Source organism: Canariomyces notabilis (assembly GCF_033297395.1).
Source record: "Canariomyces notabilis strain CBS 508.74 unplaced genomic scaffold N656scaffold_2, whole genome shotgun sequence".
Classification (NCBI taxonomy): Eukaryota; Fungi; Ascomycota; class Sordariomycetes; order Sordariales; family Chaetomiaceae; genus Canariomyces; species Canariomyces notabilis.
The window spans coordinates 1,381,377-1,404,341 of NW_027041824.1; the positions used below are offsets into that span (position 1 = coordinate 1,381,377).

Here is a 22,965-nt window from a genome sequence, read left to right on the forward strand (position 1 = left end):
ATTCTGGGGAAGAAGCACCGGCAGTTGGAGATGCAGACGGGACGATGGAGCTTTGACCACATAGTCTTGGCATTAAGTCATTCCTTAATCCTTATCCAGGGCCCCTGCCAGGGACGCTCATGTGATGATAAGATAGGATGGATTGATAAGATATCCTCAGATGTCATCATGCCACTCTTTGCTTTTTGGCCCACCTCTTCGCTCTCCACTTTCTTTTGTGGGTCATCGGACCGGGGTCGAGAAGCTTCTTTTCGATGACGCCGGGATTTTGAACTTTGCCCGCATTGTCAATTGGGGCGTAAAATCCGATCCTCCGGCTCGGATCTCTTCCAGACGTGCGATTACACAGCACGGCGACTCACACATAAGCCGGCCACAACGCCAATCTCTGCCACTAGAATTCTACCCTTTCTTGACTGTGGGTTCTATCGTGCACCGACGGTTCAAAAACGCTTCCAGCTCCACACCTTGTGTGGTGTATGGACTGGCGGCGTCATTCGACGACTTCCCGAAAACGGTCATATTTCCTCCTCGCAAGACTTAAAGACAGAAATTTCTGCTGTCGGTCATGAAGGCACCTTCTTGATCTCAACTACCAGATGGCTCCATTCACCGCGACCGCGCAGAACACATCCGGCGCTGGCCAGAACCATGACAGAATAGACCGCCATGTCCCGCCGAGCGCTCCCGACGACCTCCCCAGCGACCCGGCTGATATCACGGCCGTCCAGAAGATGCTCTCGGCGACATCGGGGAGCTTGTTGACTGGTCTTCTCGGTATGGCGTCTCTCCGCTCCTATCCATGGATAGCAAATATCTAACTTCCCGCATCCTATAGCTACCCCTCTCGATGTTGTCCGCGTCCGATGGCAGTCTCAGGGCATTCTCTCGGCACAGCAGCCTGCCATCAATCCCGCCGAGCTCTCCAAAGTCGCCTTGTCCACCCCGAATGCGTTCCGTCCCTCTGAACTAGGCGTAACAGCCTGCTGCCGCGAAGTCTTCTTCATGAACAACACCTCGGACGTTTGCATCGTGGGCCCGCGCATCTCCCTCAACAACACCTCCGCCCCTGCAACAACGCTCACCAACAACTCCCTCAACCCCTCCCCGATTGCCTGCGCCGTCGAACAGACCCAGCAGCGGACCTTCAACTCAACTTTTGACGGCCTGCGCAAAATCGCGCGCAACGAAGGCCTGCTGACTCTCTGGCGCGGGCTGTCCCCGACGCTGATAATGGCCATACCCGCCAACATAATCTATTTCACGGGATACGACTGGCTGCGGTACCACCACAACTCGCCCATCGTCAGGCAGCGCGCCGTGCGCGACGAGTATGCGCCCCTGATCGCCGGCTCGGTGGCGCGCGTGCTGGCGGCCACGGCGGTATCCCCCATCGAGCTGTTCCGCACGCGCCTGCAGGCCGCGCAGGGCCACGCCACGGGGCCGGGGGGCCACCTGGCCGAGACGTTCCGCAGCGTGCAGGACATGGTGGGCGCGCACGGCTACCGCTCGCTTTGGCGGGGGCTCACCCTCACCCTCTGGCGCGACGTGCCCTTCAGCGGCATGTACTGGTGGGGGTACGAGACGATCCGGGGCCGGCTGACGGACGCGCGCGAACGGGCTCGCGGCAGGGGTTTGGAGTTGTTGGACCGCTCCGGAGACGACAGGGTGCGTGCGCGCCGCCGCTCCCAGAGCAGGGAGAAGCACGCCGAAACCTTTACCGACAGCTTCATCGCCGGCGCCGCGTCCGGCGGGTTCGCGAGTATCGTGACGATGCCCTTTGACGTTGGCAAAACGAGGACGCAGGTGTTTCGGGATACCAGCACCAAGACGGCTCCGCCGGCGGCTTCGACAACAACGGCAGCGGCGGCGCGGGGAGCGGGAAAGGCGGCGGCTTCCGTGGCCGCCGAGGAGCAGAACATGGCCCGCCTGCTGTGGCACATCTTTCGCACCGAGGGCATCCCCGGCCTGTTCAGGGGCTGGATTCCCCGCACCCTGAGGGTTGCCCCCGCGTGCGCCATCATGATCAGCAGCTACGAGGTGGGCAAGCGCGTGTTCCGCGGCGTCAACGAGCGGGCGCTGCTCAGGGAGATGCAGCATCAGCGTGAGCATGGGCATGGGCGCGAGCCCTGAGCCAGGCGCTCTTTTCTTCCCATTTTACGCCTGTAAAATTCTAATCTTCATCTGTATCCACTGCATCTCGTGTTCTGGCCGGGTAATCTCTACCTAGAAACAGCATGTTTGGCGTTTTGATTTGCTTCCCTCTTTCTCCAGAGCGGTTCGGAAAGGCGGGCATTGTAAAACACTATTTCCTCCCTCCTGGCCAGCTGAGAGTCGCTTACATACATGTAACATCCATCTACACATACATATGGTGAGCGTTGCAGAGGAAAATTCTCCCGGCTCACAAAATAGTAAAGATAGAATGATGCTTGTGCAGTGTAGGATGGTTTTGGGATGATGAGGTGGGAGTTGTACAATTCAAGAGCGTTTTCTATGCTCTGCCGTGAACAATTCACCTGAAATGTAAGAGTTCACGGGATGTTGCAAACTAGCCATTGTCTCTACCTCGGCCAGTGCTCTTCCCATGTCCGCAACGTCTGCTCCTGGTTCTCGATTGACTCACTGTTGATGGCGCAGTGGCGTCCGCTCCAGTTTTGACGGTATACATATTACGGGCGCCTGGTGCCATCTCAGGGCGCGGTTGCAGAGGGGTCTAATGCCCAAGCAGGAAAGCACGGTCTTCCCTGGATCTTAACAACTGGAGAATGTGGTGCGGGCGTTGTGTCGGCCGAAGGAGTGCTGCTTATTGAGCGTCATGTCGACAATAGGAGACACCAAGACAGAAGGACCACATCATATATCGCATCGAGAAGCAGTAAATAATAGCCAAGAAAAAGAGGTCTTCATTGCAATATCCGGCTGATCCGCAATCTTTTCTAGTGGTATCATCAGGCGGGAGCTAAAAGCGAAGCAAAATATGGCAACGCGACGAATGTAGCAGGCAAAGTATTCAACATGACAATCCTGCGAAACGCGTCGGTAGGACGAAAGGTAAGAAATCAAGAAATCGAGGAGTGGTTGGTATATTACGAGTGCCGACTGCGAGTCTGGAAGCCATCGAGATAAATCGGGAGGCGCCGGGTGCGCCCCTTGTGAGAAGCAAAGAAAACAAGGTCGATTGGAACCGGGGCGTGAAAGTCTTCGGTTGTCTTTTCCGTTGTTGTTGAGTCAATCTCGGTTTGATTTCGGATCCACAGGCAATCACCAGCCCAGCAGGGATCACCGACGGATAGGGGCTGGCGGCGAGCGGGCACCTGATGCTCCCATGCCCTCCACGCCCCCAGTCAATTCTGCAACTCTAGCCTTGATGCGGGCAACACGGGATTCGATAGCTATGAAACATGTTAACTTGGGTCAGTATGAGCTGCTGCGGGTAGCACTCACTCTCCTCTCCGCTGGTGTCGTCATCTGCATCGGCAGTCTTGGACGGGCCTGAGATCCCCGCCACCGGCCGGGTGTTCTGGCGTTGGGCAGCTCGCTCTGCAGCGTTCTTGCGAATTTGAGCCCATCGGTCCTGTGGGTCTACCGCGCGAGCCACCGGTGCCGGTGGAGGCGCAGCTTCCTGTTCACTAGGCTTCGGCGAAGAGAGCGGTGAGCGGGAGTGCCTAGCGATAGGAGGCGGCACTGCGTCGTCAACATCATCGGCATCGTCATCCGGAACGAAAGCAGGCTGGTCGAGAAGGGGACCCTGGTCAAAGCGGGAGAATTCGTCCTTTGCGGGTTCTTCAGGGGATGGCGGTGCTGGTGCTGGCTTGACTGGAGCAACAGTCACCGGTGGTCGGATAGAAGCGGGAGAAACGGGAGAAACCGGGGATGCAGACGAAATGGGAACGGGAACCCGAGTCGGAACTGCCGGAGAAGATGGCGGGGCGACCCGCTCTTCTTTCGGCGCCGCAGGCTTGGGCTGTTCTCGTTGCACGGCTTTCTGAGGGAGAGCTGGTGGAGCGGGGGCAGGAGCGGGGGCAGGCGAAGGCGCGCGAGCAGGAGCTGGAGCTGGAGTCGGAGCCGGAGCCGGAGCAGAAATAGTAGAAGCAGGAGGCTGCTCCTCTATGGCAGCAATTGAGCTGAGTTGCTCCGGGGCGTTTTCAGGCAGCTTTGACTGCCTGTTTTTACGACTGAATAGCTTCTTCAAGCCACCACCGCCGCTAGCCTTTGGAACATCCTTATGGAGCTTCCGCTGCTTCTTACTGTCGGGACTCGCATCGGGCTCAGGGGAGACCATCTGATCCCGCGCCACCTCCATGCTCACCAGGTCTTTTGGTGGCGGCAGCGGCGAGTTGCGCCCCGTTTCCGACAAGCGCTCCGCTGGATGGAGCTCCTTGGGCGCCTCCAGCCCCTTCTCGGTTTGGTTTGGCGTTCTCGGTCTTTCGTCACGGCGCGGGATCGAGGACGACGATGGCACAGTGGTCGAGCCGGACTGCGTGGCCGACGAGTGCGTCTTGGGAGGCAGATCCGGGCGGCGTTCGCTCTCTGGCGGCACGGTGGTGGTGTGCCCGTTAGTGTGTGTAGCGCTCCCAAAGCCACGACCAGCACTAGAATCAGCGAGGTAAGCCTCTCGTATTGCCTCTTTGTCATACTTGTTAGCCCACTTGACTGCCGGCGATGCTTCGCTTAGGATGCTTGGTTGAAGTGTAAGAACGCTGTTGGTCTTCTCGTTCAGCCAGTCAGTGTCTTTCCGCCCACGCCGCTCCTGCGTCTGTTGCTGGTGCTTTTGTTGCTCTTGCATCTGGAGCTGCAACGCGGCGGCCTGGATTTTGGCTTGCTGGTCAGGGCCAATGCTCGTCCTACTCAAACTCATAGTGCCGCTTGGCTTCAAGTGGCCATCCCCCTTCTCAAGAGCGTGCTTGCCGGTCGACTTGCGCCTGTTGATGCTGCTTTTGCCCCGACGGGTCCAGCTGAAGAAGCCTTTTTTCTCTGCTATGTACGCGCCCTCCTCAGGATCCGGTGCCGCCCCCTTGACAAGTTCCTCCATGACCAGCCAGCGGCCTGTCCGAATGATCGTTTCAATCACGGCGCAACGTCCAAAGACCGACTTCCTCTCGGGGGTCTCTTCGGGTCCCAAACTGGTCATCCACACCCACCAGAATGCGTCGTCAAGATCGAAACGCGTGATGCTTGCTAATTCGCCGGGTTCCAGTTGGTGCTCGTTCTCCAATCTCGGCTTGTGGGATTGGGAGCTTCGCTGTCTCACAGTCGTCTCAATCGGAGGGAGCACTTTGTCTGGCGGCAGTAAGAGGTTCGACGTGCCGCGCTCGTCCACAAACCCCGATGACAGGAAATCTGCCCATGACGGCGTGGTCGGCCGACCTAGGTCCCCATTGCCTGAAGCTGGTGTGCTTCTCAGCCCCTGCTGCCGTCGTCGTATAGCAAGCACTGATTCATCTTCCATCTCGTCCTCTTCCAGGACACCCGTAAAACCGATATCTTCGAATCTAGACCATGATGCATCACGAAGACTCGTGGAATGCTTTGAACTAGAGACAGCTTGTGACTGATTTGCGGCAGAGATTGCCCTCAGGACTCTGCGGCACTCTTCGGTCAAAGCCTGTATGGGGTCCTCATACTCGGACCATTCCTTCAACGCCTTATCCTCATCCCGGTATTGGAAGTGGTTGGCCCGTCGGAGGAGGGCAAAAGGAGTCGGTGACACAGTGTCGACGATCATGGCAACCCTATAGGTTGATGTCTGCAAAAGGGCCGGCCGCTGAGGCGGGTATTCGGTTTCCTGGAGTAATTTCAGAAGAGACATGGGTAGCAGCGAAATGCCGCCACGAGTTGGCTCGGGGGCGAGGGACCGTAGGTAGGCGAAAAACAAATGGCTCGTGGCGTCGGCGGCACTGCGCAAGATCTGTCAGCAAATCTCGTCGACTCGGAAGGGGGCAAGGACAGTGAACTTGCCTGAGCCAAGTCTTGTAACCGCCTTCGAACCCGGTGCCATTGTCAACAAATTCGAAAGCCCACCAAGCCGCCATGCGTGAAAGTTTGCGGCCGCCGAACCCGTTTGTCTTGCTATGCGCCGCAATTGCGGCGAGCAGGTCAAAGAAGTCAAAGATGATCTTTGACCTAGCACTGTTGTCGACACTGAGCGGGATGAAAGTCTTGAACGAGTCTCTGGCCATGTTGGAATCTGTAGGCAGCGTCAGTTGTGCTCGCACGGTCTTCGTCCAGAACAAGGAGCGCGCATACCCTGCTCTCCAACCTTGAAGAGCTCGTAGGAGTCCCAGCTGACGACGCCGCCTTGGAGTCTACTCCAGCACCATTTGATGACTCCGGAGATAACCTGTAGCACGAATCAGCGCCCCGAGCACGGCTTGCATGACGCAAATTACGGCGACATCGTACCATTGGCTCGGTCATCCGCAGCTCCTGGGCCAAGGCCTCCCCACGCAGCAGCTGGCCGCCATCCTTGCCGTCAAAAAAGTGCCGTATAAAGGTACGGACTGCGCTGGGATCGGACGTCGGGCGGAACGGAAGCAGCAGGAAGGGGTGATCGAGTGCTGGAACAATAGGGTTAGCTAAACCGTTGTGGTACTTTACAGGGCCGCAAGCGAGCCGGTGGGGTGGAGGATAAGCGCAGGCGCAGGGAGGCTTGATGTCATACCTCGAGCCTTAAGCTCCTCGGTACAGAAGCGAATCAACTCTACCACCTCTTCGGGCTCGATGGTTTTACGGGTCCACGCGTCGTCCCACCGCGGCTTTTGCGGCTGCTGATCGCCAGATTGTTCGGATTGGCCCTTCTTGGACTTGTCTCTGCCCTTAAGGCGGGAGAAGAGGCCCGGCATTGTGGCTCAAGCCGCTTTTCTTCGAATCGGGGGAAGAATGAAATCGGGGGGCTCTCGACGGTGACGGCGAGGCAGCGTCGGTGTGCTGGCGGAATATAAATCTGGGTCGCCAACCATGTGCGAGAATGGAAAGGAAAAAAATTGAGAGAAAAGGAAATATTGGGCTGAAGTATGGCCAAGGTAAACGATTGGTTTTCGTCGTAGCGTTGTTTTGACGCGGCCCCTTGTAAGGTTTGAACTAGGCTATTGGAGACTCTTGATCAAGGTCAGTTACTGTAACGCTACCCCGACGATTGGAAAGACGATGAAGGGTATCAAAGCATTGGCGTAGTAAAAAAGAACTGAGAATGGGAGAATGGGGGGAAAAAAGGAAGAACGAAGCGCTGCCGCCTTCAGCAGCGGGTGTCGAGAAAGCCTTCAGGGGCTCGCGATCAATCAATCACGTCCAAAGTCGAGCAGCCAGGAAATTGCCTGTCCCGGCCGGAACCGCCTTCAGTGCCCTCCACGTTCAAGTTCGAGTATCGTTTGGCTGGAGCTAGCCGCAAAAAGCGACCTCATGTCTTGGAACCCAGGCTTAAATAGGATTAGGCTCTGCACCCACGACCACACCACGTTCAGGAACAGCACACTCACGGCTCCTGCATGCCCTTTAACTTTTAAATGAAACGAATGGGTCGTGTCATGGGCACCAACGCTGCTCCTCGCTGGGACGCGGCCATGATATTCTTGAGGGTAACATCTCTCACTTCGGCCGATCACAGTGCCTAGGTCTCCAGATTTCCGGGCGGCCTCAACGTGTAAAAGCATCAGGGTCCTGGGGTTCTAGGTATACTTGAACCATCTTATTCATTTCGTCCGCACTCCACCCGATCTGAAGAACTGATGATTGCCATCTTACATTACAGTACTGTACGGATAGCCTCCCACTAATAATGCCGATTAGCAGCATTACAAGCACTATCTTACGCACCTTAACACATACCTAGAGCCTCGATCCTCGCATGGTCGTGTTCCGTATATATCTTGCTTATGACCTTTCCTACCTTCATAGTCTATCTTGAGTCCTGGCGGCTCTGGCTCTGGCTCTGGCGCCCTGGCTCTAGCACTTCGGCACGGCACTTGCGCATTCTGCCGTCACACCAGAACGCTAAAGCCTGCATCACACAAAAATTTCGCGAAGCCACTCGACGTCGCCCCACAGGCACGGCTCTTAGGCCCCATCCATCTTCTGTATTCACAGTTCCCCCGCTCTCGACATTGCCTTGAGAGAAGAGCCAATGCCGCGTCGAATTGATCCTGTCAACGCAGTGCCAACTCACTCCAACATTTGGTTACTACGTGGAACATCACAAATCACAGGCCTGCCCGCAAGCCATCGGTGAGCTCATTCGTGGCTGTCGATTGACCAACAAAACCCAACCGGACAGCCCGCGTTCCCGAGCATGGATGTGAGTTGGCATGGTGCCTTATCAATGATGGGTGTGGTTCCAAACAACTGGCAAACCATCTTTTTTTCCGCACAATTACCTGCATAGCGCCATGTTTTTGGGCAGCAAACCCGTCTCGAACGCAATTCACACCAACTAGGTAAGCTCTAGAATTCGCCTTGCCGTTCATTCAACTTCCATCGGAGTGCTGCTGCAATGCCCACTTGCTCCCGCGTTACCTACGGCTGGCCGAGAGATGCGGCTGGTCGGAACTCGTTGCAATGCGTGCATTGACGATGGGGCCACGGGACCTTGCATCCCCGGTCCCAGTGCAGATGGAAGCCGCAAGTCAGACACTAATTACATACAATACCTGACAGTAACGCAAGATACTTGTAGCCACCACCAAGACTTTGGCTAACATATAAGAAATCTCGATCAATTCATGCGTCTTTCGCCATGATGAGACATCCAATATCGGTGACCGGAACAATGACTACAAAACGAGGGATCTGTAATATATATTGTATTGTATGTGGGCGATACAGTACGAGGTAAGTTACAGTATGTGACTTCACCCCTGATCCTCTCCTTATCCAATCAACATTCTACATCAAGCGGGTCACTTGCCGTTCTTGGAACCCCTGATTGACTTGTTTCTTTTTACTTCTACCTAACGCTATCTTTTCTTTTTCTTCTATACCTGTATACCTTCTTTTTCATTACTTCATTTTGTGTTCTTCCCTCTTGATATCTTCTCGGGTAGTTTGGTTTGAGCAGCATGTGCCTATTCGAGAGTGACGATAGATCTTTTATTCATTCCTCCCCGTGTCAAAGCAGCCTGACCACCGGTATATCACGTATTAATGTGAGTGGTCCAAGCACACATGCTTCTCAATGCAGGTGACAGCAAAGCAATCACTCATGTTGCGCAGGTTGACGGGGTAAATCCAAGGTAGGAGGATAGTCTGGATGTACATACGTACACTTATCACGTTGGATTCCGAGATGCTCCAATCTTGGCCAGTTCTCGCAGGGCAAGGGATTCACGTACACCAGGCCTTACATAGCTGTGCGTTTAGATACTCTACGTCCAGATCCGAGGTTACCTCACATATGTCAGAATCAGAAAGTTTTTTCCTTAGTTGAGCCGCACTGGCCTTCTGTCGTGATTCCTATCATTCCGTACCATCATGACCCTTTCCCGAACAACAGTCGACCCGTAACTGATTCAAGTCACGTATATCCCTGAGGAGGGACTACAGGAGAACCGCCTCAGCACCTGGCAGAGCGTTAGAAAGGAGACCCTAATTCGGTGCCAAATCCACTTGCCCCTTCCCAGATAAGTAACCACAGCAAACAGCAAACCGGAGACAAAAGAGAAAAACCCATTTGATCAAGCCTCGACCTCAGGCACGACGTTCTCGTCGCTTTCATCGGCCGCTTTGACAGTCCCCTTCTTCTCCACCGCAACCGGCGCCTTCTCCTTGGCTCCGAGGTTCGCCCCAACAACCGACTCCCTCACCACCGCTTCAACCTTCTTCGTCAGACTGCCCTCCGCCACCTCGCCCTCAACCTTTGCCGTCTCTTTCCCCTCACCAGCGCCTTCCTCTCCTCCAGCACCCCCCTCACTAAAAACACTCTCGCCCTCCACAAGCGCCCAATCCACCCTCCCTTGCGGCCCGTACCGCTCGGCAAGCCACTCGTTAGCCAGCCGGAAGTGCCCACAGCTGAAAAACCCCCTAGCAGCGCTCAGCGGGGAAGGGTGGACGCTCTTGAGGACGAGGTGTCTCTTTGTGTCGACCTTTTGGACGCGCTTGCCGGCGGGGGTGCCCCAGGCCATGAAGACGACACCCCTGGTGCGCTTGGTGGCGACGAGGTCAATGATCTTTTGCGTGAAGCGCTCCCAGCCGCGGTTCGAGTGACTGTTGGCCTCGTGCGCGCGCACCGTCAGGCACGTGTTGAGCATGAGCACCCCGCGGTCCGCCCAGGGCGTCAGCAGCCCGCCTTTGTTTGCTGGGGGGTTGAAGGCAGGGTAGTCGTTCTTGAGGCAGATGTACATGTTTTTAAGCGACGGCGGTGCGGGCGTCGGCGGCCGCACTGAGAAAGCCAGCCCGTGCGCTTGGTTGTGGTTGTGGTAGGGGTCCTGGCCTAGGATGACGACTTTGACGGTGTTGAAAGGCGTGTGGCGGGACCTGACGTCGGGGTGGGTAGATTGTCAGTTGCTACGAAACTTGTCGAGCTTGAGGAATGTAGGTAGCTTACCAGCTATACACGTCTTGCTTAGGCGGGAACCACTTCCTGCCTGCGGCCGTCTCTCGGTCCAGGAACCGCTTGAGCTCGAGAAACTCCTTGGTGACGAGCTCGTCCTTAAGGAGGGCCAGCCAGCTATCGTGCAGCGTGGTAATCTCAAGTTGGAGCAGCTGCCTTTGCTCGGGCGTTAGGGAATTGACCCATTTCACCTTGTCAAACTTGGGAGCTGAAGGCTCGTGCGTCGCTGCGGCATTGTTGCTTCCACTTCCACTGGCAGGTGTCGTCGAAGATGCCGCCGGCTTGGGTGCGCCAAAGAACGACATGATATTGCCTTGTTTGGCCTTCTTCGGGTCTGAGCCCGCCTCGGCAGCCGCCTTGCGCTTGAGAGTCGACATGCTGGGCGCAGGAAGCTGTAGCCTGAGGCGGTGACGGCTCTGAGTTGGTGGTGACAGAACAGATGGAATCACACGGCTTCTGAGACGACAGGAGGGAGATGGGAGGGAGAACAGTGGTGATGCGGGGATTGGGAGCCTAATACCCTGAATCTTGAGAGGGAAACGAGCCTACAGACCGTGGTAGGCTGAAATCACCGGGGAAGTTGTGGAATGTTCAATATTTCCACCAAAAACTGCAGGTATCGTCAAGTTCACGAAGAGTGGAAGAAAGTAGGTGTACAAATACCCCAGATTCGATTGAGTTTGGGCGTTGGGAGATAGCGGAGATGAGCACCGGAATCCTGGTCAAACGAGACCCAAACCTCGCAACCAAACAGGGCAGAAGTTGGCTATCCAGCCGACCTTTTTTTTTTTTTTCTTAGTTAGGTTCCTTCAAAAAGCGCGTTTCTGCGGCGCAAGGAGACGCGGTTTTTGGCGTCACCATTTAACACGAACTGCAGGGGGATGCAGGCAGGCCGCAACCATGCAGAAACCAACCCCAGGTGACGTAAAACGAGGATAAGCAGGCAGCTGCGACACCGATATCTCTAACAGAGTCATTGACAAGACTCCGACTCGGCGGGAGAGCACTCAATGGCTCAATTGGATCTGGTTTACCTACACCTGTTGTTCGATGATCTCACAGAACAAGAATGCCGCCCGGGGGTCAGCTTGAATGTGTCCTTGGTGTCAGCGCTAACGATTGGCCGACCCCCGGCCGCCAATGCGCGCCCCATCTCAGCCCCACGCGACCCCATTGGTCTAACGTCCTGCAACCACTTAACGCGGGGGCGGCGGGAGCGCTACCCGCGTGGTCTATCTTATCCTACGCGTGTCCACGGTGTCCATCCATATCTGCGCCCTCCTGACTATGGTCCGCAAACCATGTCTGGTTGCTAGCCAAAAGAATGAAATCCAATTTAAGGATGCCCAGTATTAACCCGCGCGTGCAGACAGACAGACCTTATGTATATGTTCCCCAACACCCCATAGAAACACCACGCCGCATATCATACAGACCCTTTTATACATTTGGCAGAAAGCTCAGCCATCAACCCTTCCATGTCAGCCAGCCAAACACCAACACCACCATCCACGTAACCCTCCAGACGGTGGTCCACAGCTCGGTAACCACAACCGTGACAGCCGACCTGGGGAGCTGCGGACCTTGTCTCCCCTTGACCTTCCACTTGCCAGCATTATAGTAACTATATTCCTCCTCGTCCTCACCCGGGATCTCAATCCTCGGGGCAGCCCTGGCCTTGCCGGGACCTGTTCCCCAGGAGGCCCATTTCTTTCCCGGCCCTTTCTCACGGTGCACGCGCCCGCCATTGGCGTAGCCATGGGTATTACTATGGCTTTTTCTGTCCGCATGATGCTCATGCCCACGTACTCCCATGCCCTCCTTCGACGCATTCACACTCCCGCTGCGATCACGCGTGCCGTGGCCGTTGGCGTGGCCGTACCAAGAATGGGATGACGCCGTGGTGGGCGTCCCCGGCAGGGCATACTCATCGTAATCCTCAATCTTGGCTTTGAAGACGGGTAAAATTCCCCGCCCTGTAGCAGGGAACCCGGGCTCGGCGGGAGCGAGTGCGAAGGGTTTCAGCTTGAGCAGCGGGACGAGGAAGGCGCGGATGACGAGGAGGGCAATGCAAAAGATCGCGAAGCTGACGTAGCGGATGTAGGTGGAAACCTGGCGCGGAAGCAGGCACAGGTGCGTTTGCAGCGTTGGCTTGCCCGAGTCCGGGTACAGGGGGTTCCCTTTGTCGTCAATCGGGTTATACAGGCTGACGAGCAAAAAGCCGGGCTCAGACACGCCCATGGCCATGCTGATGCTCTTGACCGTGATCTCGCGGACGTTCGCCTGTTCCGGTGAGTGCGTGACCTCGCAGTAGTCGTGATCGTCGCCTGAGAAAGCGTGGACAACATTGCCGACTTTCTTGATCAAGTTTTCAGAGTCCTTTTCGCCGAGGACATTTTGGTATTGATAGCCTCGCGAGACGGAGATTGCATTGCGGTGATCTGGGAACACGGGTTGCGTCTGTCCCTTGGCGGGTTTGGTAGGCGGCCATCGTTCACGAAGCGGGCCGCAGGGAGTTCCAGGCGGCCGGTGCAGTGGGACGTGGGTCAACAGGATAGTTGGCAATTCTGGCCCGTTGTTGCCAGAGGTCGGTTTGTCGTCAGATTTGGCTTTGACTCTGACTTTAGTAGTCAGCTGTTGGATTTTGTGCTTGAACTGGGCCAGGTCCTGCGACTCGCCCCGGAGAAACCGCAGCTCCCTTTCAACCGCCTTCTGCTTCGCTTCCCTGACATTGACGAGGAAATGCTCAACGGGCCCGTAAATCTCCTTCAGGTCATGCCGCCTAGCCTCGTCCGAGGAAGCTGCGCTCATAGAGACAGTGTCGACGGACACAAATGTATGATTTCCGATGACATCGACCCGGTTGCCCTCGCCGAAGTAGGTTTCAAATCGATTCCTCACCGGCACCTTGATTTCAGCGCCAAATCCTAGGTCATGGTTCCCGGGCAAGCTGGCAACGAGCTTTCTCCTCTTTTGCGTGACACCAAGTGCGGCCCCTGCTTTTACCCAAGGGTTGAGAAAGATATCGCCAAATCTAGCATACTCCTTCAGCCAATATGCCTCGCGGTATGTTTTATGCCACTTCTTCAGGTATTTCTGTTCGTTTTTGGGATGGGGCCCCCATTCCGGGTCTTCGAACTTGCCATGGGCCGTGACCCACTCCCTGCCGCCGTCAAACAGGTCGCCCAAGAAGAAGATGCTGTCGGGATTCAACTGCCACTGCAGCTGGTTGTAAGACCGCCGAAGGTAGTTGTCCGTGATTAGCATGGTCAGCTGATTGATCGGCCACGGGCGACCGGGGTATGAGTGAGGGTCGATGAGCTGAGGGTCAGCCACGAGAACAACGCGATGAGGGTCTGCTCCGGCAGGCTGTAGCAAGCAGCAGGTGGTCAGCATTGTTCTCCGGCCACACAGTTACTTTGCGTTCTTGTATGCCCAGCTTACCCAGTTCTCCCAATTCTCCCACTGACAGCTCTCAACCTTGGAGTGAAATACCCATCTTTCACCCCATAATAGCACCACGACCCATATGGCGACGAGCAAGTGCGGGAAGCTCAGGAGGCGGTCGTAGGTAAGGTTCCGCCGCAGTCGATGAGCCAGAGACAGAGCGGCTGCATACACCATATGACGACCGCGCTCCCTCCAGAAGCGGAGCAGCGAGTTGAAGGCCACGGCGACGAATGCGCCGAAGTCCTCCAGGGCCGAGGTTGAGTTGCTGGAATAGTCACGATACGACGGCCCTTGCCCTTTCCAATGGTTGCTATGAGGCCGCGTCATGATGGCGAGCCGGCCTCGCCATTCCCCACGGCCCGGCCGCACAGCAATGGGCTATGGGAAGGATAGAAGAGACGGAAGGGCTGCGTTCGTTAGTGTATGTCCAGATCAGGAATCGTCCAAGGTCGATGATCAGCACACGTCAGAGTGGACACGACGGGATCCTGGTTGTATCTCGTTTAAGCTTCAATCTCGTAAAGGGGCCGGTCAGAACATGGTGGCCAAGGTTGTGATAACTGCGAAAAATGATGGCGACGGTCTTAAGGTTCCTTCCAATTCCAGGCGGTTGATTGCATACGGAGTATTCAACCTGTCCGTAAGTTGACGTTACCCTGAAAAAAGAGGCCCCTTGGCTAGGCAGCCCTGCAGTTGGCGTTTGCGGGGCAGGGGCAGAGCTGCAGGGGCCAAGATCACCCATCAGCACCCCTGTTAGCCAAAACGTTGGGTCTCGTAACGTGCCCTTTAAGGCAGGTACCTAATCAACTTGGAATATCTCGGGAGGTTGTCTTTCCTTTGGACCTACCTACCCGATGTCTACGCCGGAACACTAGCCGTCTCCCAACAATTGGGCAGGTCGGTTCCCAAGATATGCGGTAAACAACTTGAAAGCATGGCACAGTGCGGCCAAACCGTCTTAGATGCTCAGGGTTGAAGGCTTCTCTTGATGACCTGACATATTACAGCTGTTCGTATGCTGCAGTGCGAAGACGGGTACAGAGGTATCGCTTACCCATGCGATAATTCGACTATAAGCGTTGTGGCCAAATTTATGGGTTGGGAAGATGCGAGATCAATGGCAGAAGAAACGGAAAGAAAGCAGCCATGCAGCGAAAGCCATGATTGTACGGAGTATGTACAATATGTACAAGGGAGAATGTAAGCTTGAGACCCAAAGGGAACCAGAACATGCTCCAGAGGCCAGACTAATCATCCGCCAGATCAAAAGACCCATGTAAACGACTCCTTAACCTCAAATGCAACCGAATACCTAGAGAGACATCGTCACGTCAGTACTCGAGCAACTCACCACCAGATCAAACAATCCAACATAAAACACGAAACTCACTTGACATCCGCCGCCGAGGCAGCAACCGACACCTCAAACCATCCCTCCTCCGCAATCCACCTGCCCAGCTCCGTATCATAGTAACCAACCGCATACTTATCGATCGGGATCCTAAGGTGCTTTGTTTCACCCGCATCAAGCTCAACCTTTTCAAACGCCACGAGCTCCTTCTCCGGGCGGGGCAGCCGGCTCTTTGGGTCGCGAACGTACAATTGGACCGTCTCGGCGCCGGCCACGGGGCCGAGGTTGCTTATACCCACCGTAAGTTCGATGCTGCCGTTGGGGCTCAGGACCTTGGCGCTGAGCGACGGGCGGCCGTACTCAAACGTTGTGTACGACAGGCCGTGTCCAAAGGGAAACAGCGGCGCCACCTTGACCCGGTCGTAGTGCCGATACCCAATGTACAGGCCCTCTCCGTACACCACCTGCAGGTTCTCGCCGGGCCAGTTGTGGTACGCCGGTGTGTCCTCTAGTCGGCGGGGGAAGGTGCACTAACGAACTATTGGTTAGTTATCAAGATAGGGGAAAGAGGGAGAGGGGGGGGCGCTACCGGTAGCTTTCCGCTGGGGTTCCTGAGACCAAAGAGAACGTCGGCAAGCGCATTGCCCGCTTCCTGGCCCTGGTACCACGCCTGAATGATGGCGGGCACCCGGTCGACCCAGGGCATTGTGACGGGCGAGCCGGACTGGTTGACGACCACGGTGCGCGGGTTGGCCTGGACGACAGCTTCAATCAGGCGGTCTTGGCTGCCGTCGAAGGGCAGGTCCATGGTCTGGCGATCATATCCTTCCGACTCCCACTCGGCGTCCAAACCGACAATCACCACAGCCACGTCAGCAGCCTTCGCCGCATCGACCGCTTCTTGTAGATAGTCGACTTTGTCCTCCTCCTTGAAGCCGATCCGGCACCCGCCGTACTTGTGCGTCATGTTGAACTGCTTTTGCTTGGCCACGGGGCGCAATTCGTTCGTCATCTCGACGCGGAGCTCCACCGCCCGGTTCGCGTCCATGTCGACCTCGACAAGGTAGTCCACCGAGCCGTCAAACATGGCCTCGCCTTCTTCTGACCAGTCCCAGAGATCCAGAGCAAGCTTCCCATTAACGTACAGCTTGCCCGGCCCCACTGACATGAACGATATGGTGTGCTTCCCGCTAGTTTTGGGCGTCAGGTACGTCGTCACGATTGCCGACCACTCGGGTCCCACGTCGGAAAGGGGCGCCGAGTCCCACAGGAAGAGATCCGTGTTGGTCCGCCGCTGGATGACGACGGGCGGGCCCTGGAACTTGTCACCCTTGAACCACTCAATTGTAACCCCTTGCTTCCCCGTCTTGTCGGAGCAGTAGGGAGATGCAACTGGGAGCCACTTGTTGATGCTGCATCCCAGGGAGTATGTGACGGGCTGCTGGGCGACCTTGCGGATGCTGTCAAGGGGCAGGGTTGTGTAGTAAGGGTTAAGGCTCGCGCTTCCGCCACCGCCCGCAATTGCTCTGTTAGCATTCGGTCCAATGACGGCCACCTTGGCCGTCTTGGGGTTGATCGGCAGAATCGACCCCTCATTCTTCAGCAGCGTAAGCCCCTGGACGGCAGCCTCGTAGATGAGTTCCCGTGTCTCTTGACGATCATCCTCTACCTCTTCGGCCTCGGGAGTCAGGTCGCTGCCTTTGGTGCGCTCTACAAGTGTAAGAACGTTCTCAGCGGCCCGGTCGATATCGGCTTCGGCGAGTTTCCCGTCTTTAAGTGCGTCGAAAAGCTTTTCAAAGCGCCATTTGGTAGAAAAGGGGAACTCGATGTCGCAGCCAGCCTTAAGCGACTCGACAGTCGAGTTGAGACCGCCCCAGTCCGAGATGACGGTTCTATGTTGAAAGGTTCAGTCGGTATCCCCTCAGAACTTTTGTACGGCTAGGCGAGTTTGTCACTTACCCATCATACTCCCAGTCCCCACGGAGAATGTCCTTGAGGATGTGTTCGTTCATGTCAGAATGAACGCCGTTCACCAGATTATACGAAGTCATGAGCGCCCAAGGCCTAGCCTCACGGACCGCGATCTCGAAAGGGCGCAGGTAAATTTCTCGAAGCGGCCTCTCGGCAATTCTCGAGTCGACAGTTTGTCTCTCCGTCTCCTGCTCGTTGCCAACAAAGTCTTTTCATCGTCAATCTTTCTTGCGCACAAAGAAGAAGAGGGAACAAGGAGAAACCAACGTTTAACTGTTGCGGCTACACCTCTCTCCTGCAGGCCGCTGATGTACTGGGCCGCCAGTTTGCCAGTCAGGAGAGGGTCTTCAGAAAACGACTCAAAGTTCCTCCCCCCAAGCGGGTGTCTGTGCATACAAACGGTTGGCGCAAGGAGGACGCTGGCCGACCGCGCCTTGGCTTCCTCAGCAAGATGCAGACCAACTTGATATAGCATATTCTTGTTCCATGTTGCCGCCAGCGAGATACCGCAAGGGAAAAAAGCAGCCTGTTCATGGCGGTTAGCATCACGGGCGCCTCACTTGGTCCCTTTCACGAAAACACACTTTGGTACCTCCGACGAAAATCCCACCACGGGCACCATTCGGCCCGTCACTTGTCTTGATAGCCGGGATGTTCTTGGATGGGATCGCCTTGGTCCTCCAAAAGTCTGCGGCCGTCAGTAGTGAGACCTTCTGCCTGTCAGTGCCCTGAGATTTCGAAAAAGGGACTAGGGTCGACAGACCTTTTCCTCCAGGGTCAGGGTAGCCAGCTTCTTCCTAGCCAGATGCCTCTCGTCTCTTGGAGGCCTGGTTTGCTGGAATGGGCTGTCTGGAGGCGAGAACTCGGTATCCGGGGTTGTGTTTGTACTGATGCTGCCGAATGGTGACACACTCAGGTCGCTATCACGCCCGGTGTCGATACCGCTGATTTCCGCTATTGCCGCCATTTTATACCCTACGTCGTGTACTAGTACCTCTTTCTCTCGCTATAGTCTGTCACATATACTTGTTGGCACGACGCAAAGATTGGCTCTTGAACACAACGACAGGAAGCTTGAAGCACAGCGGTCAAGGGTGAACAGCACACAACTAGAGAACAAGAGATTGGATGCGTTATCAATCGAGGGAAGATCAGATGGATATACAACTGGGTCTATTTTCCGAGTATTAACCGCCCGATATGAAAACGCCCTTCGAAGGAAGAAGCAGGGTGTTGGACATGGGGATAGAGAGAGCCAAGCAAACCGTTGACGGGACTCGGGCCCTAACGAGGGCATTGAGGATTGAGGACGGCTCTTGGGCGGAGGAACAAGCTCCCTTGGGGTCTTTTGGGAGACGGGCCATACAGATGATACCCATCTCCAAGGTCACCCGCCGGAACATGGGGCCTCAGTGTAACGACAGGCGCGGACGGGGGTGTTTCTCAAGATGCCACAGCGTGGGGTATGGAACGGGGAAGATCTGACCGGGAGTGTGGCTGCGAGCAATCGAGGCAGTTGCGTCACTTGACAGCTTGTTCACGTTGTCCGTAGCCCCCTTTTTGATTATTGCCCTCGGGTGCAAATAGCCATATCGGGAGGAGCGGACCGTGTGAGCGCCAGCATCGTTTAGAGCCAGCCAAGGCATGTAGCACGCGGCGTTATTGCATAAGGCGGAGGACAAGGGCGAGCTCGGTCAAGTGGAGTGTGAAAGCAGGAGGTGTGGATTCGATCAGCCCGGGTCTCGTTGCACCCTGACGCCAAGCAGGGGGACGACTCCCAGGAACTCGGTTTCTAGACCGTAAATGCGCTCTTCGTATCCGTACTGTACTCTGTAATGCGCGTTAACGTAGGGACGATGGAGGACAAAAAAAGTGAAGCAGCCACCGTCCAAGAAAAGCCTGGCCGTTTGATCCTTGTAAACGACGTTTGATGGCAGCTTGGCGACCCAAGCATCAGTTGGTCGATACAGGGACCTCCTGCTGTGGCAGAAGCTGTTGGTCAATATACCGAAGCCAGACTGAACCCAACCTCAACTCTGATGGATCCCGAGGCGTATGGGGCGAAAAAGTGACGGTGGCAATAGTGTACTATGCGGCCGGCTTGACCGAGACTTCCAATAGGTCACTGCGTATTGTGGCTTTGCAGATATTACCTGAAGTATATGGAGAATTAGAGAAAACAAGAATCCATCTGATGTACTGATCATTGGTGCAGCCCCGGGCATAATCTGTATCGTGGATGACGAGCAAGGTCGGTGGCCTGGATGTGTTCGCCGCTTGAGTTCCAGCGATTCGGTCGAAGTACGGATACAGTACAACCCTGGTTTGTTTGTTAGCGCGGGACTCATGACATGGGTCCTGGTCCTAGGTTCAAGAAAGATGCATCTCAACAGCCATAGGGAATGGTTCAACACAAAAAAACAGAGAACCTTAGCAATGCTTATGATGGTGTCTTACTCGCACCGTTTTCCCGTTGATAAAATGGCTGTTTTGCTGTCGAGATCGAGATCTTGGGGTTGACCCTTGACTCCAAGTCAGGCACTAACGAACAAACAAGGGTGATATTGTATGCTCGATATGAAACCATGAATCGAGGCTTTGCAGAAACTGAGGAAGCGTGGGTAAGGCTTTCCTCGGATCGACAAGCTTGTGGTTGTTTGCGGGACTTCGGGCCGGATTCCTGGGCAGGGCGAACGGCGGCGTTGCGGATTCGCCAGCCGACAAAGCGACTCAAACCCCCCCCCGGGGATAGTGATGGATAGAATACATACTGTATGATTCGCGGGGCCCTTATCGCCCTAAGATGCCTCCGTCCAAACTCTCGTAATGTGTTGATTAGGGAGCCATGTGATTGCCATCCCGCAGACGGCAGCAATATGCGGCCATTGTCCGTTGCCTTAGTGCCATGCGCCATGCATACATTGTAACAAGGCTCTATCTGGGTCGACGTCGGATCAGTGCCGATGGGTGGACGCCATCTCAAAAGTTTACCACGGTCTGGCATCTCCATCCGTTGTCATGACCTGGAATTCTAGCTGCCGTTGAAGTCGCAACGTGGTAGCGCCCCCGGTGTAACCACCCAGGCGGAAACTGCCCTCCAAAGGAGCACGTTCCGGAGGCGGCCCGATGCAACCCTTCTCAGGGACGTTGCGTCTAGTGGCTCTGGAAAACCGGGATAGCCGCTTGTCAAGGCTGAGTGAGCCTCGAGCTGGAAGTTACACGGACTGAACGGCTGGCTCAGCGCATTGTACCAGGACCGTACCTATAAAACTGGGGTTTTTGTCACGGGCATCGTAGGTCGTGGCCACAACCCTACGGCTCCGACGGCATCTCCAACCGGGGTTTCAATGCTCGGCGGCTGAACGTCGGTGAAAACGGCTGCTGTTGGAGCGGTCGATCCACGATCCATCACCCGGAGGGCCAACGCCAAATGGATCCCTTGACCGAAGTCGCCGTCAGGTGGTTGAGAGCCAACGGTACCCTGACCGAATGTGTTGCTATCTGTTCCATTGAAAGATGTCTGCAGCTGATAGAAACGGTCCCTGTGCGGACAAATCGGAGAAATGATTTGCTGGATCAAGCTTTTTGGCGTTCTGGTTTCAACTGCCCTGTCTCGAGCCTGTTGTATCGAAGCTTCCCAGAAACAGTGGGTCGATTACATACAAAATCTAACATACCTACCCTCGAGATACCTCACGGGGTGCGCTTTCTTCCATGTGAGAATTGAAAAGGTAGCTGTCTCTTTCCCCAATCAAGTCCAAGTTACATGTCGTTCTCGTCCAAGCATATGCTATGGGAAGCATCGCTAATTATCGAAAAGGGCCAAGCGGGCATTGGCATCAGCCGTCAAGATCAGGCTTACTTCCGGGACGGCCCGGTATATAGTATCATACTTGTTTGGTGTCTTTTCCGACTGTGCCATTGGACTGGTCAATCGGCGTTGTGGTCATGTCTGACATATCCGAATCGATTTTAGGCGCATGGCGCGGTCATACGAGATGATCAGTGTCTTCGGATATGTGAATCGCCTCGTCGTTTTGAGCTTGTCGAAGCCGTGTCGGACTCAAAGGCCGGATCACACCCTGCATAGGTGCGTGATGCCGCCGCTCCGGACGATCCGACGAGATACACTGTCTTCGATTACATGGCTATGATCAGCTACTCAGAGAAGCTCGGCGTCGTATGCGATATTCAAGGCCGGACAGCCACGCCACAGCGCATGTTGTCGATGTAAACCTGTCCTACTAACCGATTAATAACTAGCGGTCCTCCTATTTTACTCACCGCGTATGTATAGAGTACCTACAGGCGGAATTGTCTTCCGAATCTGCTGGAAACCAGCGCCCAAGACAGGATCTCCGATTCTTCGGTCTATGAAGGCCCCGGCCCTCTCTGTTATCCCTCGGCTGGGATTTGTCCGAGCCGGTCTGCCGATGGACATGACCTTGTTTGATTCAAAAAGGCGGGTCGGCAGATACTGCTTCGCTGCTTACTTCTGGACAGCGTCTTGAGGCATTTAGGCTCTGTATATCGCCGCCGGGAACCTTGGTGTCTGCATCACCGGCTGGTGCAATATCCGTTAGCTTTCAGACCGGGTAGTACTCCCGCGGCCCGCGCACTGCGTTCCACCACCGGCGACATGCCCCCCTTCAAGGGTTCCGATGATCTGATCTGGTCGGATAATATGGGCATGGCCATCTGCTCTCGTAAGATATGCCGTGCTCTCAGGGAACGAGACTCGTAATCCAAATGCTGGGCAGTTAAGGAAGGCCCGATCGAAGGAGCATATATCGGAGCAGGTAGTCAGCGCTAGAACGAATCCATGAAGTCTTATTGCGTGTCTCTGTGGTAGAGCATGCACACCACTCTTGATCCTGAACACAGCTAGCTGCCTTGTCCTCGGACGACGGCGGCGGGTCAAGGCGATCTCCTTGTCGAACTGCGGAATTAGGCCCACAAAATGAACGGTGCATATCTAGGCATCGTGGTCGAAAACTGCTCAATGCCGAGCCGTCCTGGATCTACATGCATCCCGCGGTAGATCGGGCTGTATAATCATCCACGATTCGGACTCAGTGGCAGAACCTAAGTCGTTGGCAGGTATTGTCCCTCGTCAAAGGTGGTTGATATAGGGACTCGCTTCCGAGAAAACAGGATGTCTCGACGCCTCGCCTGGCTAACTTGCAGTAATAACCGTGGATTCGAGAACTGCTGTGCCTACAGCTTCCTTCTCCCCTACAGTTCTGGCCTCCAAAAGTGTGTGGATGTTCCAAGGAAACGAGCCAACATTGTCGTGTACTCGGTAAACACCCAAGCTGCGTTTTTCATCGGACTGTATGGCTGTGAGACTCAAGAAACGCAATGTAGAGCTAGCCATTCTGCATTCCCTGGTCAGTCGCCTTCAGAGGGTGACTTGATCCGGTTCAAAGACACGTTTCTGGAGGCTAGCGCAGTCGAGGCAACGCAGAGGACAGCTAGTTCAGGAAGATAGGATCAAAGATGAACCTGAGAGATTAACCTATGGCGTCTTGCCAATTGACAACGATCGTGCCCTTCATGAGCAGCATTGCCGTTGTATGGAGACCATGACGGTTGGTGATAAAAATTGCGTCCGAGATGAATCGCTGCGGAGGCATGACTGGTGCAGTGG

General features: G+C 55.4%; 6 protein-coding genes across 6 annotated transcripts; 1 reads left to right on the forward strand and 5 right to left on the reverse strand.

Moving 5' to 3' along the window:
* Window positions 1–599: 599 nt before the first annotated feature.
* N656DRAFT_826308 (mitochondrial carrier) lies at window positions 600–2,133 on the forward strand (the record flags this gene model as incomplete). Its single annotated transcript, XM_064818478.1, has 2 exons — window positions 600–777; window positions 839–2,133. The coding sequence occupies 2 exons, from the start codon at window positions 600–602 to the stop codon at window positions 2,131–2,133; spliced, it is 1,473 nt and encodes a 490-aa protein (XP_064674038.1).
* Window positions 2,134–3,282: 1,149 nt separating this feature from the next.
* Window positions 3,283–6,845, reverse strand: N656DRAFT_701996 (uncharacterized protein; the record flags this gene model as incomplete). The annotated part of the gene is made up of 6 exons (XM_064810985.1): window positions 3,283–3,395; window positions 3,448–5,911; window positions 5,958–6,190; window positions 6,250–6,343; window positions 6,406–6,560; window positions 6,665–6,845. The coding sequence occupies 6 exons, from the start codon at window positions 6,843–6,845 to the stop codon at window positions 3,283–3,285; spliced, it is 3,240 nt and encodes a 1,079-aa protein (XP_064674039.1).
* Window positions 6,846–9,668: 2,823 nt separating this feature from the next.
* N656DRAFT_786829 (uracil-DNA glycosylase) lies at window positions 9,669–10,920 on the reverse strand (the record flags this gene model as incomplete). Its single annotated transcript, XM_064816558.1, has 2 exons — window positions 9,669–10,467; window positions 10,538–10,920. The coding sequence occupies 2 exons, from the start codon at window positions 10,918–10,920 to the stop codon at window positions 9,669–9,671; spliced, it is 1,182 nt and encodes a 393-aa protein (XP_064674040.1).
* A 1,090-nt stretch (window positions 10,921–12,010) lies between these two features.
* On the reverse strand, window positions 12,011–14,320 carry N656DRAFT_701068 (uncharacterized protein; the record flags this gene model as incomplete). Its single annotated transcript, XM_064810915.1, has 2 exons — window positions 12,011–13,912; window positions 13,988–14,320. 2 exons carry the CDS (start codon window positions 14,318–14,320, stop codon window positions 12,011–12,013), a joined length of 2,235 nt encoding a protein of 744 aa, XP_064674041.1.
* Window positions 14,321–15,256: 936 nt separating this feature from the next.
* N656DRAFT_794779 (glycoside hydrolase family 3 protein) lies at window positions 15,257–18,282 on the reverse strand (the record flags this gene model as incomplete). Its single annotated transcript, XM_064817332.1, has 7 exons — window positions 15,257–15,305; window positions 15,384–15,874; window positions 15,934–17,236; window positions 17,304–17,523; window positions 17,583–17,841; window positions 17,900–18,025; window positions 18,079–18,282. The coding sequence occupies 7 exons, from the start codon at window positions 18,280–18,282 to the stop codon at window positions 15,257–15,259; spliced, it is 2,652 nt and encodes an 883-aa protein (XP_064674042.1).
* Window positions 18,283–18,793: 511 nt separating this feature from the next.
* N656DRAFT_252569 (uncharacterized protein) lies at window positions 18,794–20,601 on the reverse strand. Its single transcript, XM_064809007.1, has 4 exons — window positions 20,087–20,601; window positions 19,773–19,837; window positions 19,469–19,635; window positions 18,794–19,145 (listed from the first exon to the last, which is right to left on the reverse strand). The coding sequence occupies exons 1-4, from the start codon at window positions 20,323–20,325 to the stop codon at window positions 18,975–18,977; spliced, it is 642 nt and encodes a 213-aa protein (XP_064674043.1). The 5' UTR covers window positions 20,326–20,601; the 3' UTR covers window positions 18,794–18,974.
* Window positions 20,602–22,965: the final 2,364 nt, after the last annotated feature.